The sequence below is a fragment of the Syzygium oleosum genome, unplaced genomic scaffold (genome assembly GCF_021117445.2).
Source record: "Syzygium oleosum isolate NSW1041296 unplaced genomic scaffold, Sole_v2.1 Sole_v2.05, whole genome shotgun sequence".
Lineage (NCBI taxonomy): Eukaryota > Viridiplantae > Streptophyta > Magnoliopsida > Myrtales > Myrtaceae > Syzygium > Syzygium oleosum.
In genome coordinates, this window is record NW_026607489.1 from 10,936,837 (window position 1) to 10,954,020 (window position 17,184).

The 17,184-nt window shown below is 41.4% G+C and overlaps 1 protein-coding gene and 1 pseudogene across 3 annotated transcripts; one reads left to right on the plus strand and one right to left on the minus strand.

Moving 5' to 3' along the window:
* Positions 1–3,414: 3,414 nt before the first annotated feature.
* On the plus strand, positions 3,415–6,000 carry LOC115678333 (protein SRG1-like). 3 transcript variants are annotated; one of them, XM_030601693.2, is made up of 5 exons: positions 3,415–3,570; positions 3,760–4,085; positions 4,278–4,522; positions 5,060–5,381; positions 5,513–6,000. In XM_030601693.2, exons 2-5 carry the CDS (start codon positions 3,801–3,803, stop codon positions 5,747–5,749), a joined length of 1,089 nt encoding a protein of 362 aa, XP_030457553.1. In that variant the 5' UTR covers positions 3,415–3,570; positions 3,760–3,800; the 3' UTR covers positions 5,750–6,000. The 3 variants fall into 3 exon arrangements, with proteins under 3 accessions (XP_030457553.1, XP_056167565.1, XP_056167566.1); XM_056311590.1 differs by having other exon boundaries at positions 3,424–3,570; positions 3,679–4,085; XM_056311591.1 differs by lacking the exon at positions 3,415–3,570 and having other exon boundaries at positions 3,577–4,085.
* A 510-nt stretch (positions 6,001–6,510) lies between these two features.
* LOC115678336 (pyrophosphate-energized vacuolar membrane proton pump-like) lies at positions 6,511–12,660 on the minus strand (annotated as a pseudogene).
* Between the last annotated feature and the right edge of the window lie 4,524 nt (positions 12,661–17,184).

Genomic DNA, 17,184 nt, shown 5'->3' on the forward strand with positions numbered 1-17,184 from the left:
GTTTTCTTTCTCTTTGTTCCCCCCCCCCCCCCCACGACGCCGGTAAGCGAATTGGAACCTCGACCAAGCCTGCTAAGCGCGCGGAACCGGGCTTCGATTCCAAGATTTTCGAACTGCGAATTTGACCGATTCGTTTGAAAATCAGTTCCATCGCTTGCGGTCGCTGTACCCTTTAGCACAAAAGCAATGAAATTTCCATCTCCAAGCGAATCGAGCCAAGAATCACAGGCGGGGGGACTCGATCCAACACGAAAACTACCGGATGATTACCAAGACAATGGAATAGGACGACCCAGAATTCCGTACTTTCGTTGCCATGATGATAGACCCAGAAGCAAGAGGAGGCGAAACTCTTAACAATTTATGACTACGATGGGCGACATCAGCTAAATTTCTGGGGCAGGGCAGGGCACGTTCATCTTCTGGCGAGCGAGAATGGAAAGTGATGAGAAGGCGTGAAGATATGGGTGGGGAGATGACACAAGAACGAGAGAGAGAGGGAGCCAGAGAAGCGAATGCTCCGTTGCGAGAGATGTTTGAGGGAGGGAGAGAGAGAGAGACAGAGAGAGAGAGACAGAGAGAGACCGAGGTACGAAATTAGCCGCTTAGTTTTAAGCTCTAACAATCACCTGCCTAGTGCCTACACCATTGAAAATTCGACCAAAATGAGAAGGACCCAATGCAATCTCAGGCCCCTAGAGACCACATATTCAGCGAGACAACTGATAGGGAACAATGTACTTGAGAGAGAGAGAGAGAGAGAGAGAGAGAGAGAGAGACGACGAACATAGCCTTACTTGACGACTGATCGGCGACGATCTTCACCGCCGGAGATGGCAGCGGCGAATGCGGTGGGGGCGTGAATGGAGCGTCTTGAGACTGGAAGTGGCGAGAGTCACGGAGAGTGAGGCTAAAGAGTGGTGAGGCGAAGAACTGAAGGAGAATTAAGAAGAAGATGGCCGTGCGTGAGAAGTGAGAACATAAATGATCCACAAACGTTATCCAACGTGCAATATGGTCCTGGACGTTTAATTTAATTAACATGGTCTCTGAATTTTAGCATAATAAGTAATATTATCCTTGAACTTTAACATTATTTAAGGTAGTCTTTGGACTTTTGGTATATGTTCAATTTAGTTCTGAACTATATTCAATGACTAAATTGAATATTTTCAGGGACTAAATTGAATATGAACCAAAAGTCCATGGATCACACTAAACAATTTTAAAGTTGGGACGATATTACATATTAAGTTAAAGTTCAGAGATTACGCTCATTAAATTAAAAGTTCAAGTACTATATTGCATATTGGGTTAAAGTTCATGAACTATTTATGTCATTTTCCCTTTAATTATAAATGGGTTAGGTGGGTTGTAATGGACCCATAAGGTCTCTTTATTTTGTAAATCCTTCATGCTGGCCGGCGAAATTTAGTATGGCCCATTTAAATAATTTTGCGTTATTAAATAGATTTTGGACCATAGGTCTACGATGAGAACGCACTTGGTCCTATAAGGGATAATGACACATATAGCCCTTGAATTTTGATCAAATATGCAATGTGGTTCCTGAACTTTTAATTTGTTCAATATAGTCCATAAACTTTAGCTTAATGTTCATTGTGGCCCATGAACTTTTAATTTGTTCAATGTGGTCCCTGAACTTTTGGTACATGTTCAATTTAATCCCTGAACTATATGAAAATATTCAATGTAGTCCCCGAACTTGAATTAATTGAAGGATTACATTAAACATCAGTGACCAAATTGAAGATGTACAAAAAATTCATGGACTACATTCAACAAATTAAAAGTTCAGGGACCACATTAGATTAAAGTTTAGGGATTACATTGAACAAATTAAAAGTTCAAGGACTATATTGCACATTGAGCAAAAGTTTATGGACTGTTTGTGTCATTTTCCCGTCCTGTAATATGTTTGAACATCCTCTTGGTAATTTAAACAGAATTTAATAAAGCTTATTTTTTGCCTGCCGAGATTAAAATAGTATCATTTTAAATGAAGTTTCGAAGAATACAATAGCATGTCCACCACAAAGAAAGAAATCAGCCAGCGAGTGACAATTTGATGGGTACCCCAGTCATAAATATACACGATCTTCATCTTCCACAAGGAAAGAAAGTTTATCATCCCCCAGCCATCAGGAAATTGAGATGGAAAGCATGAACTTGCACTCGTGTCTACCGAGTGATAAAACCGTAAACAGTAGTCTCAAGAAATTGAACGAGAGAAGAAAACAGCCGCAACAATGATACCCAAATGATGAATTTAGTGTCTCAGATAGTCGGATGTACCTGACCTTTTGCATCCAGAAAGTACATTGAGAAAGAGTTGTGTGAATTGGGTAGTAGTACAAAACTATCTCTAGAAAGGCTTTTTATCGAATGAATGGTATCGTGTTGTGTAACGTGATATCTCATGTAGACTTTCGCGTACAAAAACAAGTTTAGCTGTTTTAAAGACGATCCACGACGGATTGCTCACGCGGAGTCTCGAAGATTCTCTGCAAAGAATACCGTCCCGGTGTCCTGACTCCGAGAGATTATAGTGAATTGACAACCGAAACACTTTCACACTTCTAAAGATACGAAATGCTTGTCTTTTTACTATCTTATTCTTTTATCTATAATCCTGGATTCAAACCTCCACTTGTTGCATTACACAGATTCGGCATAATATTCAACGAGTACCTGCTGATAAGCATGTACAATTAAAAAAAGGAAAGTAGTCCAGAAATGACAGCTGAACAACAATCTGTTGTGGTCGATGATGCCCTCCTAACAAAACAATAAATCAAAGACGTTTCACGCTTGAGGCAATAGCACTCGTCGCCGACGACGCCCCAAGATACCACATCGCTTTCATGGTCATCAGCTTCCACCATGAAAGGCACCTCCATAGAAAAATCCACGAGGAAGTCGGCGGATCATACAAGTCAGCGACGAAGACACTCGTTCATGAGAGCTACTCATGCCATTCAAGAATATTCTGTTACCTCATGCCTCGGTAGCGCGGGTACAATCGATTGCCATAAGGTTTCATATCCGCTACAAAATGTTTGGTCTGAATCATAGGTACTCCGCATCACTGGCGACCTAGTGTCGAGGTTGGCAAGCTGTCACTGCAGCCCCATCAAGATCCCATTGGTCAGGATGTTTCTTCGCTCAAGATATACAGTAGCTAGTAATATGGTCTGAGTCATTCGAAGGAACGCTCAAGATGTGAATCGAACTTGTAACATCATGGAAGACAAGTAGCCGCTTTCTCACCAGGCCAACCACTTTGGGAGAAAGGCTCGTATCTGTTCACGAGAAAGTTATCCTAACCAAGCTTCAAAAATTAAAGATGAATAGTTGAGTGAATTATCGAGCGTAGAAGATATAGTTTCCCCCTCCAAAATGAGCATGGGTGGTCATGGTTTGATCCGTGCAGAATTACTCTCAAGATATCGACAAAATTCGATTGTGCGGGTATATGTAAGTGGCCATTTCTATGTCTTTGTCGATCATAGCAGCCTTCAATAATCAGACTCAAGATCACTTACTCTCGTAAGCCTCCCTCCCTCTCTCTCTCTCTCTCTCTTCGATAGCCACAGAATTCCTTGTATATGCAATCCAATTATTGCTCTGTATCATACAATTCAGCTGTTGTGACAGTATAAGTAAGCAATAAGTATATGCACGAGAAGAGTTCAGCACCAGCAACTATCAAAGTGCTTCTCTTGGTCATTCTTCCAGTTAAACAAAGACCCGAATCGAGCTCCGGAGACATACAAAACATGGCTGAAGCTGCCGACTCACTCCCGCCTGCGGAGGTCTTGCTTTCCAAACGTGTGCAAGAAATGGTGATCAACCAAGAAGAGCCGCCCCATCTCTACATCTGCAGGAAAAGTGGTGAAGCGGCTGGCGAAGAGCAAGAAGAAGGAGATGTTTCTTCTGATCCGCTATCTCAAATTCCTCTGATAGACCTTTCCATCCTCTCATCATCATCATCTCCATCGTCCGAACACGACGGAGAGCTACAGAAGCTCAGATTAGCCCTTTCCTCATGGGGCTGCTTCCTGGTCTGATTGAAAATCTTTCTCGTTTTCCTTTTCAGAGCAGATCTCTGACCTTTTCGGCTTTAGTTTCATTCAACTAGATGTTTCCTGATGCAAAAAGAAAAGAAATGTTTAGCTTGATGCAACAAGGAGATTCAGTTAACGTGTTCGCTACTCCAAACTCATTTATCTATTTTAATGATTATGTATTTGCAGGCAACAGGCCATGGAATCCCAAGTTCTTTCCTGGATGAAATAGTTCGAGTCTCGCGAGAATTTTTCGAACAACCGATGGAAGAGAAGAGGAAATATGAGAAAGGAGTGGAGGAGTTTGAAGGGTATGGTGCTGATCCTGTTCCTGATAAAGGCCAGCCCTTGGACTGGTCCGACCGGCTTTTCCTCGATGTATATCCAGAGGATCGGAGGAAGCTGAAATTCTGGCCAGAAAATCCATCTTTCAGGTTTTCCAACATCCCTCTCCCGTGCTATTGAACCTCTCTCTCTCTCTCTCTCTCTCTGACACTTCCTGCATGTCCATCCAACTCTTACGTCACATGTGGATAGTGTTGATCTCCCTTATCTTCGAATTCTTCTAGATATTTGTATAATGGTGGGTATGCTAATGATTCACAAAATTGATATACCGCATCCAACATTATCTTATTGATACAGCAATACCTGCAAAAGTTATCCTTATCGACAGTGTATGATTAAAGACATGTACACATTCGAAGTCTAGACAGAGAGAAGTGTACTGTGGGGACCATCTATGGAGATAAGATAACTGTTCGTCTGGGAGAGCGAATTTGCTATCGAATTATGGCTTAAATCTCTCCAGATTTAAAATTTAATATACATAATTACAGTCAAAAGATCACATGAACAATCAAAATGCTGTGGCCTTGACCCTTCTCATGTTTTAGCTTCAATGTAAGTTGCAGTCATTGAAGCCACAGAGAAATCTTTCTTTCTCAAACGATTGGCCAAATAAAATGCAGAGATGTTCTGCAAGAGTACACCGTGAAGATGAGGATGATGACAGAAGCCGTTTCAAAGGGCATGGCAAAGTCACTGGACTTACAAGAGGACTGCTTCCTAAATCAGTTTGGCAAAAAAGCGCCTCTTCAGGCGAGATTCAATTACTATTCCAGGTGTCTGAGACCCGATCTCGTCCTTGGCTTGAAACCGCATGCAGATGGATCAGGGTATACCATAATCTTGCAAGATGTTGAAGGTCTTCAGGTTCTCAAAGGCGACAAGTGGTTCACAGTACCAACCATGTCCGGTGCTCTTCTTGTCCTCATGGCTGATCAAATGGAGGTACACTGATAAATCAATATTTACAGTCATTTTGCAAGTTATTTGCGCACTTCTAAAACACAATGTCGCTTTTTTCATGCTACACCTGGTTTCATTCTGTTCATGGCTATTATATTATGTATGATTAACAGATAATGACCAATGGAGTGTTCAAGAGTCCAGTGCACAGGGTGCTCAGCAGTTCAGAGAGAGACAGAATCTCTGTGGCTGTTTTCTACACACCAGAAGCCAACAAAGAGATAGGACCAGAAGAGGATTTGATCAGTGAGGAAAGACCAAAAGCTTACAAGACAGTGAAAGATTACGCCAAAGTGCACTGGGACTACTACCAACAAGGCTCGAGAGCCATTCATGTAGCTAAAGTTTAGAAGCTCTTGCAGCTTTCTTGATCAGCTATACTTAAATACCAGAAGTACCTGAACAATGGTGAATTGTCGAGGTGCGACTGTCTGTTAGGTCCCAAAACTTTTGAGTTCAGAATGGCTTGTGACTGAACAGCTTGCCTTGATATATAAGCTCCTGCTCTTTTTAAAGCTGCCAAAGAACTCTGTCCCTTGCTTTGTTAAACCATCCCAGAATATCCCTCACCACTTCAATAAAGATTACAGTTAAGTCAGCATTGAATGAGTGTAGGATGGAATGGTTCCATACTCTACCGGACTCACATCCTCACCTGATGCTCTTGCTCAGCCTTATTTTGATATGTGGTCCAATTCTGGTTTTGTGTTTTAGGTTTAAACATTTCAAATGGTGCCAATATCAAAACCGTATCAATTAAAATACAGAAGAAACTGAACATACTAGGTTTTCAAGAAGCAAATTCTGAAAATGCGAGAGACATCTTTATGTGGTGTCCAAAGAGAAAGTTCTTTAGATGTTGCGACCTGATCAAGTTGCATGTTGATTTTAGTTTCAACGGGGCTTTGCTCATGCCAAAAGAAAACAACTTCAAGAATATTACAACATAAACTGTTAAAAGCCATTTCTTATATTTACCTCTGCAAAATCAAATAAAAAAGAAAAGCTTTCTCAATACAAAAGATATTAATGATCAAAATAAGGCAATGCATGCAACATAACTAGTCAGAAATGCGTTCTGTAGGTAAGGCAAAAAAGTACCCGAATGATGTTTGTTGCCAAATCCAAGAAATTTGGAGATTTAACAAAATACCGGCAGATATACATTCAACCAGCATTCTGCCAATTTGTCGAGTTCTTTAACATCTAACTGTCCAAACTATCATCACAATCCACCAAAATCTAAGCTTGCTAAGCTACCAGTTTGAAACCCCACAATGTGGGATTTTTGAGGAGGTGCAGTCAAAAGTTGATTGGATATATATAATGCTAGGCTGCTAGAAAAGGAGGACCTCAGAAAATCTTGAAAAGAAGGCCGCCATGAGTGGCAAAGAAGAGCACAAACATGAGTGACTCCACTGCCATAAGCTTGATGAAGATGTTCAGAGATGGGCCTGAGGTATCTTTAAGAGGGTCACCAATGGTATCTCCGATAACAGCTGCCTTGTGCGGCTCCGAACCCTTTGGACCGAGAGTCCTTGCATGCTCAGAAGCACCGGCCTAACGTAAAGAGCACATTACAAAACACCTTTTTAAAAAAAGAATACACAGTCCTGTAGATATTAGGGTGTATTCAGAAAATTGCACAGATATAGCCAGTATATTGAGGTACCTCGATATACTGCTTGGCATTGTCCCACGCACCACCTGTATTTGATGCGGATATAGCTATCTGTGACGAGAAAATGACATCATCAGCTTATCTCTAACAGACTCTGCTCTTGAAGATTTTCCTTAATCTTTTTTCAAGAAATGAACAGGCATCCTAAAAAAAATCACCTGAACACCAGAAACAAGAGAGCCAGCAAGAACACCGGACAAAGTTTCCACACCAAGAAACATCCCTACAATGAGTGGGGTGAGCATGACAAGGGCATCGGGTGGAATCATCTCTCTGATTGACGCATCAGTGGAGATTTTGACGCAAGTAGCATAGTCAGGTTTTGCACGGCCATCCATGGGGCCAGGGATGGTGTTGAACTGTCTGCGAACCTCCTCAACCATCTTCAGCACTGCGCTTCCAACACTCTTCATGGTCATGGCAGAAACCAGTAAGGAAGCATCGCACCCACAATGAGACCAATGAAAGCCTTTGGGGTCAAGACATCAACAGTAGAAATTGCTGCACGGCTCACAAAAGCTCCAAACAGGGCCAGAGACCCAAGAGCTGCCGATTTAATGGCAAATCCCTTCAAATATAGATAATTAAGTCATATTAGTCCAACAATTGGCAAAAGTTGACAGCAATTTTACTTTTTGGCCCTTTTCCAGAAGCAAAAGAGTGGCTAAGCATTGAAATCAGAAAGGAAACACCACGAAAGAAATGGTACTATTGTTTTACTTTTCCAATTGCAGCAATTGTGTTCCCAGCAGCATCGAGCGCGTCGGTTCTCTCACGAATACGTTGACCCATTCCAGCCATCTCGGCAATACCTCCAGCATTGTCGCTGATAGGACCATAAGCATCGATGGCTAATCCAGTAGCAATAGTACTCAGCATTCCCAGAGCAGCCACTGCAATACCGTACAGTGCAGCAAAACTGAAACTAACATAAATGCTTATTGCAATAGCAAAAAATCGAAATAATAACTGATTTATATCCCAAGGCAAGACCGAAGATAACATTGGTAGCAGCTCCAGTTCTGCAGGAATCAGCAACATCTTGCACAGGACTGCAAAATAATTATTGGCAATCAGTGTTTTTCTGTTAAGAAGAAACCAACTGTACCATTCTCGCTTATACCTGTAGGCATTGCTGGTGAAATATTCAGTAACAAACCCAATTATCAGTCCAGCCCAAAGGCCAACACTGACGCACAAGAATAGCTGCCTGCAAAGCCACAGCATCAGAGCAACTCCCTCAACCCCAGTATACCTGGGAGCAATGAAGACTTACAGCCCAGCTATGGGACAACCACGGTAGTAATTCATGTCACATGAAATTTAACGTTTACATCTTATTCCATCAACTCAAGGTACAAACTAATTATGGAATCACAAAACCACGGAACAAGAAAGTCCATGATCCTTGATAGTTAGTTGAGTAGCTAAAGCGTGAGAGGAAGAAAGGATAACTACAGGATACCCAAAACAGAGGTGCCTCCAGAACCTCAAACAGGAGCAAGACACAACACCAGAATTAAAATCACTCGCTTCCTAAAAGTGCCAGTACAAAAATAACAACGTAAGAATGGATGATGCAGCGCATTTCAAGCATTAAGTATAAAATGATAAAAAAAGCTTACCAATTCTTCACAACTTTCTGTTCCCCAAAGTTGAAAATCGTGAAAGATGATGGAAGTGCAATCCAAGAGACTATAGCAATTCCCACAGTCATCATGGCAGTCGAGATGATGAGTTGCCTCTTCAATGCTGGCTCAATTTCTTTCACAGACTTAATTTCATAAAAGTCGGTGGCAAAAAATGTCGTGACCAAGTAGACAAGGATGCCTACAGAACTAATTAACAGGGGATAATACACTGCAGTAAAATCGTGGTTAATCCGAAAAGAGGAGATGGACGCAACAACAAGTGCAGCACAGGAAGATTCAGCATATGAGCCAAAAAGATCAGACCCCATTCCAGCAATATCGCCAACGTTATCACCAACATTGTCAGCAATTACCTACATAGAAAAATTGCTTCACTTTACAATTTTAGAACTGGATCTGGAACGCAAACTTCTATATAGACCTAGACCTGACAACCAGACTGATAGCCCTACCAGAACCCAAATAAGTGATATGACTTACATCTGGGTTTCTTGGATCTTCTTCGGGTATGTTTCTCCCAACCTTCCCAACAAGATCAGCGCCAACATCGGCAGCCTTGGTGTAAATGCCACCACCAACTCTTCCAAATAGAGCCATGGAAGATCCACCAAGACCGTAGCCAGTAATAGCCTCAAAAAGACCTTCCCAATCATCACCATAATACAGCTTGAAGAGATTGATGGTGACAAGAAGGACCAAAAGACCATTGGAAGCAAGTAGAAAGCCCATTACTGCACCAGACCTGAAAGCGGTAATAAAGGCTTTCCCAACACCTTTTCTTGCTTCCAAAGTCGTCCTTGCATTTAGAATAAGTCGCAATCTTCATTCCAAGGAAGCCAGATAGGATTGAGGTGAAAGCACCAAGCAAGAACGATACTGTACTGAAGATGGTAGTGTTTAGTGCAGGCTTGCACATCCTCGATGGGTCAAGAGTGCAAGGCTGGCTCTTAGTACTGAAGCCCTCAACAGAACCAAGAAACAGGAAGATCAAAATTGCAAAGGCAATCATGAAAACTCCAACATACTGATACTCGGTAAAAAGAAAAGAAGTTACACCTGTAACATCCACATGCCCAAAAGTCTATCATTTTTCAGTTGCATTTGCTTAGAAATGTCCTTTTAATGATCGAGTTGATAATACCAATGTATCTCCATCAAAAAAGAGGAAAAGGCAGGATAGCAGAGATGGAGAAGACAAACAAAGATCTAAAAGCATGACATATGTGATGATTAGAATGGCTAGCTCCCACATAATAACTGCTCATAGTGATCATTGTGGATTTATGCCATCGCGGCGTCAAAATACGTATATAAGAATTCTTCGTCATTTCTTCCTGGCACAAGCGGCTGCGTTGGCTTGCGCTCTTGTCCCCCCACGAAGGGATCAGAGTTCGAACCTCAGCGTAGTCGTTAGGGATTCTTAAGTGTGGCGCCGTGATGGTGGGTCCTACGCTAGCGTCACCCCAGGTTTACTCCTCCGGCTGTCGGCCGTGCGGGGGTTCCTGGGTTATCCAAAAAAAAAAAAAAAAATCAAAAAAAAAAAAAGATTTGCAGAAGCTTTGAAAGACGCTCGCGAAATTCTCAAACAACAACAAATAATGGTAAGGACTATACAGAACCATTTTTGGCATTGGAAAGGACTATAAAGTATAAGTACCAAGAATTTTCTCCTATGTAACTGTGAAGAAAAATGGATCAACTATGAAAGCATTTCCTTCATGTTCTAAATATAGACAATACTTTAAACACCAAAAAAGCCGTAATGCAGCAAAGTCTAAAAGCTAAGTAAGCATTACCTAAAGAATTCTTCGAAGTAGATTGTACACAGGCAGATTCAGATAAGATATGATTTCTCCTTATAGAAATTTAACTCTTGCAATGGCCTTAACCTATCTTGGTGTACCAACCGTGGCTTTCTATTTTACTTCATTTCAAAGGTAAGAGCCACGTATTACACACTGGATTTTGATTTAAAGCATGTGAAGCGACTAACACTTTAGGCTTACTTCATTTTAGCCCGAAATCTGCATAGCTTTCTTGTTTGGAGATCAGCCCCTTCAGTATTGTAGTTTAGACTGTTCACACAGGAAATTCGTCAAGAGCAGCAATTACATCCTCGAAAGCATGTATAGTGCACATTGTATACTCATGGTCGCCACTTTTCTCGTGATAAAGACCACCCGTGTTTGATGTGAGAAATTTACGCATCTTCAAAGCTAGGAGGTGAGTCGACATCCCGTGCACATCAACACATTCCATAATTTTGAGAGGGGAAACATCGTAATGGTTCGTTTTATAAAGATCGTTCTGTTATGCAACAAACTTTACATAAACAACTTAGAGAATTCTAATGAGACCATTTTGACAATTCTGCTAAGAAGGGAACCAAAGTTAAACAGAGTCATCAAGGTGGCTTCCAACCAAGTTGGTGAGCTGATCGAGTTTTGGAAAATGACTAAGTTGTAGCTGAAGCCATTTCCTGAACCTGTAGCATTCACGTGCAAGTCACGTGCATTCAGTTCTACAGAGATAAGAACGACTTCATAAGACGAAAATGATAAACGCCAGCCCATTTTTCTATGCCCAGAAGAAATAAATAAAAAGGGCTACACTACACCGCTTGGCGCTTGCTACGGTGTTCCATTTGCTTTTCAAAAAAGGGTCGATAAAAATAGGGATAACGACATAAACAGTCCCTGAACTTTGACCCAATATGCAATTTGGTCCATGAACTTTTAATTTGTTCAATGTAGTCCCTGAACTTTAGCCTAATGTTCAATTTGGTCCTTGAACTTTTAATCTGTTCAATGTGGTCCCTGAACTTTTAGCACATGTTCAATTTAGTCCCTGAACTATATGAAAATGTTCAATGTAGTCCTTGCACTTGAATTAATAGAAGGACTACATTGAACATTTTCAAATAGTTCAGGGACTAAATTGAACACATACTAAAAGTTCAGGGACCACATTGAACAAATTAAAAGTTCAGGGACCAAATTGAATATCAGACTAAAGTTCAGGGACTACATTGAATAAATTAAAAGTTCAGGGATCAAATTGCACATTGGGTCAAAGTTCAGGGACTGTTTGTGTCATTTTCCCATAAAAATATTCAGCACTAGCCTTATCTTATGTATAAAAAAAATCAAAACCTCAAAAATCATGTTTTCTGCAGCTTGAGCGGCTCCAAAAACCCTAACGAAAACTCTCCGAGGCTGTAAAAGCCCGACCTTTGGCACGAGTCGGTCGCTAAAAGGCGTTAAAGACTGAAACTTTTCGTTTCGCCCATATCATTTGTTCACCTCAAAGTCTCAATCATTTTCGAATTAGAACACAATCTGAGTTAGTCTAAAAGAACACCCACAAGAACACACTTCCTTCTTTTACGCTTCCATCGTTCAAGAAACCAAACATAAGCTGAGAGTCTCGACTCAAACAGAGGACAGAAACTATAAGCTTCAGGAATTTTTTAGAGCAGAGCACTAAAATTTTCAACTTTCAATGTAACAAGAGAATAGAAAACGCACGACCAGAGAATCTCAAAAGAGGCTAGAAGATGAAATAAAAAAAGAACGGCACGTAAAACCAGACAGCAAGCACCTTGACCGAGCTAGAAAAACAAAGAAGACCCAACAACCGAAAAGCCTCAATCTCACCTTCCGAGATGGCACTCTGTATGGCAGCGCACCTGGAGACTACGTTGTGCTCGTTGATGCTCTCTTCTTCTTCAATGAGGCTGCCGCCGAAGTCATTCTTCCGGACGTCACTGTCGCTGGGCGGTGTGCGCCACGCGGGACACCAGGAACCACTGGACCAAAGAGAACACTATCCCAACGACGGCACAGGCAGGGATGACTATCTCCGTCGCCGGTGCCGAGAGCAACGCCATTCCTTCTTGCTATCTCGTCGCAACAGCCGATGTGGAGAGACACAGAGAGACAGAGGGTGATGGGTTTTAGTGCGATTTATGTTTGCTCTTGTAGTGTACGAAGTACGAGAGGATGAAACGTGCACAGATGAATCGGCGAAGAAGACCAAAGAGGCGCCACCGGAGGTCTTAAGTACGAGAGATCAGTCTAGGACGGTTGACCGTTGTTAGTTAGTTGCTCTCGTTCTTGCTTATCAAATTATGTAATGAGAGGAGAATTATATATGTTAGAAAGGATCAAACCAATCACTTTTGCAAGAAGGACAGAAATTCAAGTTGGATTTAATTATAAGATAACTGGGATTCTTTGATACGTCAAGTGTGCAAAATAGACAATACATGAAGTAAATAAGGTGCAATCTAAATATAATTAAGAGCATGAAAAGAAATTTATGTTACTATGAAATTTGACAATGCAAAACCCATGCAAAGCACGATTATATTACTCGTGTTATAGTATGCAAAGGGGAAAAGTGCCAAAAAAGTCTTAAAACTGTTGCATTGATGTCAATTTAGTCCTAAACCTTTTTTTTGTGCCAATTCAGTTTAAAACCTTTTGCATTAGGGCCAATTTAGTCCTAAACTTTTTTTTGGTGCCAATTCAGTCTTAAACCTTTTGCATTGGTACCAATTCAATCCTAAACCTTTTGTCTTTGTGCCAATTCAGTCATTTCGACTAATTTTGGTCGGATTTTGCTGACGTGGACGCCGGTCGATCACCGGCGCTGATGTGGACAACTTTAATAATATTTTAATATATATATTTCTTTTTTTTTTCCCTTCCCTTTCTCCTTCCTTCAGGTCCGGCGACCGGCCAGAGGCTAGAGGCCGGCGCTGGCGAGGCTCGCCCTCGCCGGCCATTGGCGAGGTCGACCTCGCCGACCACTAGTGAGGCTCGTCCTCGCTAGCGACGGCGAAGGCGAGCCTCGCCATGGCTGGGCAAGGCCTGACCTCGCCAGATCTGGCGAGGTCGTGCCACCCATTGGCGAGGCTCGAGCCCTCGCTAGCAGCCTCCGGTGAGGGCTCGAGCCTCGCCATGGCTGGGCGAGGTCCGACCTCGCCGGATCTGGCGAGATCATGTCAAATATCTAAATTCGATTTTATCAACGATGCAAGAAAGTAATGGAAAATCGCACAATACAAGAATTTACGTGGTTCAGCAGGGGAGATGTTCCGCCTACCTACGTCCACGGGGAGAAGAGATCCGTTTCACTAATAACGTAGAAAAGTGTACAGCCACTCTTTCTCACCCCCTGCCTCTATTCTAGAGACCCGTTTCGCCCTAGATATATATAACGAAACCCTACATGGCACAAATTACAAAATTGCCCACATAGCCTAAAATATTTAGCTTTCCCATATAAATCCTTCTATGACTGAACATAAAACCCCGTGCTGTCCAGTTGTCAGGGGACCTTTCGGAATCGCCTCATAATCTCTTGGATAACAGAATACAAGACATCAACCTCAACAGGTCGAGGCTCGCCAGCGGTTGGGCGAGGCTCGCCTTCGTAGTTGCTGGCGAGGGCGAGCCTCACCAGCGGTTGGGCGAGGCTGCCCTCGCCAGTGGCCTGTCGCCGGTCCGGCGATCGGCTGGAGGAAGGAGGAAGGGGAGGGGGAAAAAAAGAAAAGAAAAAAAGAAAAAAAAGTCAAAAAAATATTAAAATATTATTAAAGTTGTCCACGTCTGGCCGGTCGGCGTCCACGTTAGCAAAATCCGGCTTAAATTAATCGGAAGGACTGAATTGGCACAAAAATAAAAAGTTTACGATTGAATTGGCACCAATACAAAAAATTTAGGATTGAATTGACACCATAAAAAGGTTTAGGACTGAATTGGCACCAATGCAAAAGGTTTAGGACTGAATTGACACAAAAAAAAGGTTTAGGACTAAATTGGCACCAATACAAAAAGTTTAGGATTTTTTTGGCACCTTTCCTGTACACAAAGGTTTTATAGCATAATGACAGCAAAACTTTCTGGAATTTATAGTATAATACATCGATGAATAAATTGCAGATCAAACTAATGATGACCATTTCAATCACCAGATTTCAAATCTCGAGCGTGCGAAGTGCTCTTGCAAGATGGTTTGCAGGGATTCAAGTTATCTTGTTTCAAAGGATAGCGGGTGCGTTTGGTTCGGTTTAACCATATCCATGGTGCCTATACTTGGTTTGAGACTCAAAATTATATCTCTACTTTTTTTAAAAAAAATTTAAAATAGTCATTGATTCTTTTGAAAAATGTCATCGTTCATCGTTACGTTGTTTCGGTGAAATTTTTTTTTGATGTGGGTATGGCGCCATTAAAAATAGCTGATGTGGTTATATCATTTTAAAGAAATGCTGCGTGGATTGGATATGGGGATCTTTTTTTTTACATTTTTGAAAGTGGTCTCTATATTGGCAAAAAACAGAGTGGTCTCTCACACACAAATTATGTACTAGAGCAAGCAATAGTGGTATGTTTCTTGCTAGGCCATGAGATAAGTGAGGTTCCCAAAAAGAAAAGTAGCCGAGCGACAATCTTAAGGGTCACCGGTCCAAGTCAACATCTGAATAGGCTGTTAACTTCAATGTAGAATGAGCAGAAAGTGAAGGCAATGAAACAACGTACCCTAAACATAGAGAAGAATACGAAGAACTGCAGAAAAGTGAGTCATACGGGGTGCGATCATATACTGACTGACAATATAAACAGCATAAGCAACCTTAGGGCAAGTAAATTTGAGATATAAAAGACTTTTGAATAGCTGTCGATAGAGGATAGGATTCGAAAGAAGGGTCTCATCACTGGTATCAAATTTGGCATTGGTCTTAAGAGGAGTCGTAGTTGTCGCGACCTAACCCCGAGAGGCCGCCCTCGAGGAATAAATTTAGAGGTAATTGTCCAAGAGACTTTTCACATTGCGCATCCCAAAAAGACGGCTCGAACACATCATCTTTAAGGTCGTCCGTCAATCGAGGACGTGGACTCTCCCAAGTCCATATCTCGCGTGACACGGGATTTGTAAATTCAGATTTATCCTAAAAATTCTGTGCAAGGAGTTGCCATTAGCCATTTGAGTTGCCTAGAAACCAAGTTAGGTATGGGAGGATACCTCACTTCCTATGGAACCAGAGATTTAGGGTTAGAGACTTGATTACACTAATTGTCTAACTAATGCCAATCTAAACTTGATCGTTTGTTTACTAAAGTGACTGGGCAATCTTTTTATCAATTACAAGTCTTAAAGTTTCCATCCACTAAGTGTCCATGCAATGTTTTAGTCCACTATGATCCTAATGATTTAACCTAACCATGCTAAAAATGAAAATAACAATCAATGTATTGAAAATGCGCAATCAAGTAAAATCGAAATAGAATTATGCAAACAACGACCTAATTTTTGTCTCTAAAAGAAAACGGCATTAAAAAATTCTTATGGTAAAGCCCTAAGAGTTTATTCAATTTCGAATAAAATTTTTGCCATAAACCTAAAATGTTTATAAAAATCCTAAACTATGTGAATTCTAATTATGAGAATCTAAAACTAATTCTAAACTAAAAAATCTAACAAAACTAATCAAAATCTAATGTTTGACTTTTTTTTACTTCATCAAATTTTTTTCTGATTATTTTTTATTTTTTATTCTGTAAAATGGGACTCGGATTGGATTGGATCGTATCAGGGGCTCAGTCCAAATCCGGATTAAGCTTGCAATTCGGACTGGCCGCTAGGCCCAGACCATCCTTAGGTAAAAGTCTCTACGGTGGCAGCACTAGGAGATGGACGAGGAAGAGGACCTTGGTTGCGAGGCTGATTAGCCGATCCCGTGGATTGCGTGGATCGTAGCCGATAACAATTAGATGACAGATGATTATGCTGGGGATAATGGTTGCCAAATGGTTTGCGCAAGGAGGAAGAACTCGACGTGGCAAGTACCGCATTTGTAGGTGTGGAGACGACAGAGTGCATTGCACTTTAAAGGTAGCCAGTTGAGTCTCCTTAGTTAATTATTTTGATACAAACGTTTCAATAAAAGGAAAAGGATGTCCATATAGAAGGGAGGCCCTCGTGGGTTCAAACTTATCATTCAGGGCCATAAAAAATTACATGACACGAATACGATCACGATATTCAGTAGCTTTGCGAGCATCCAAGCGTGATTGACAAGGTTAACTGATCCCAAATATCATGCATAAATTATAGAAAATCATTAATGGATTGAATTGACTCTTGAGAGCCAATACTTATGGGAAACATCCAAATTGGAATAACAATGGGCAACATCCAAACAGGAATTGGAGTGAAAGCAAGGCTCTCATTTGGGAATACGGGGAAGAAGAGGGGGGAGAATGAAATGTGTTACTGCCTTTTTGCACTGCGGTCAATTATTATTAGTGCCCTGCTTGTTTGTTTGATGGTTGTTTCGTATGTCTAAATTGCATGTCTAATTTTGTGGGATCAAGTCCAAGCAGGGCATGAGTGAAACCGCAAATGGAAGTACATGGGACAAGATGCGATCAAGGTTTCTGTT

What these genes read in the sequence shown, in the direction of transcription:
- LOC115678333 (XM_056311590.1), top strand. Translation starts at nt 3,699, where the DNA reads ATGCACGAGAAGAGTTCAGCACCAGCAACTATCAAAGTGCTTCTCTTG. An exon ending in CCTCATGGGGCTGCTTCCTG is followed by an intron (nt 4,086 to 4,277) that starts GTCTGATTGAAA and finishes ATGTATTTGCAG; the next exon opens with GCAACAGGCCATGGAATCCC. An exon ending in CCAGAAAATCCATCTTTCAG is followed by an intron (nt 4,523 to 5,059) that starts GTTTTCCAACAT and finishes AATAAAATGCAG; the next exon opens with AGATGTTCTGCAAGAGTACA.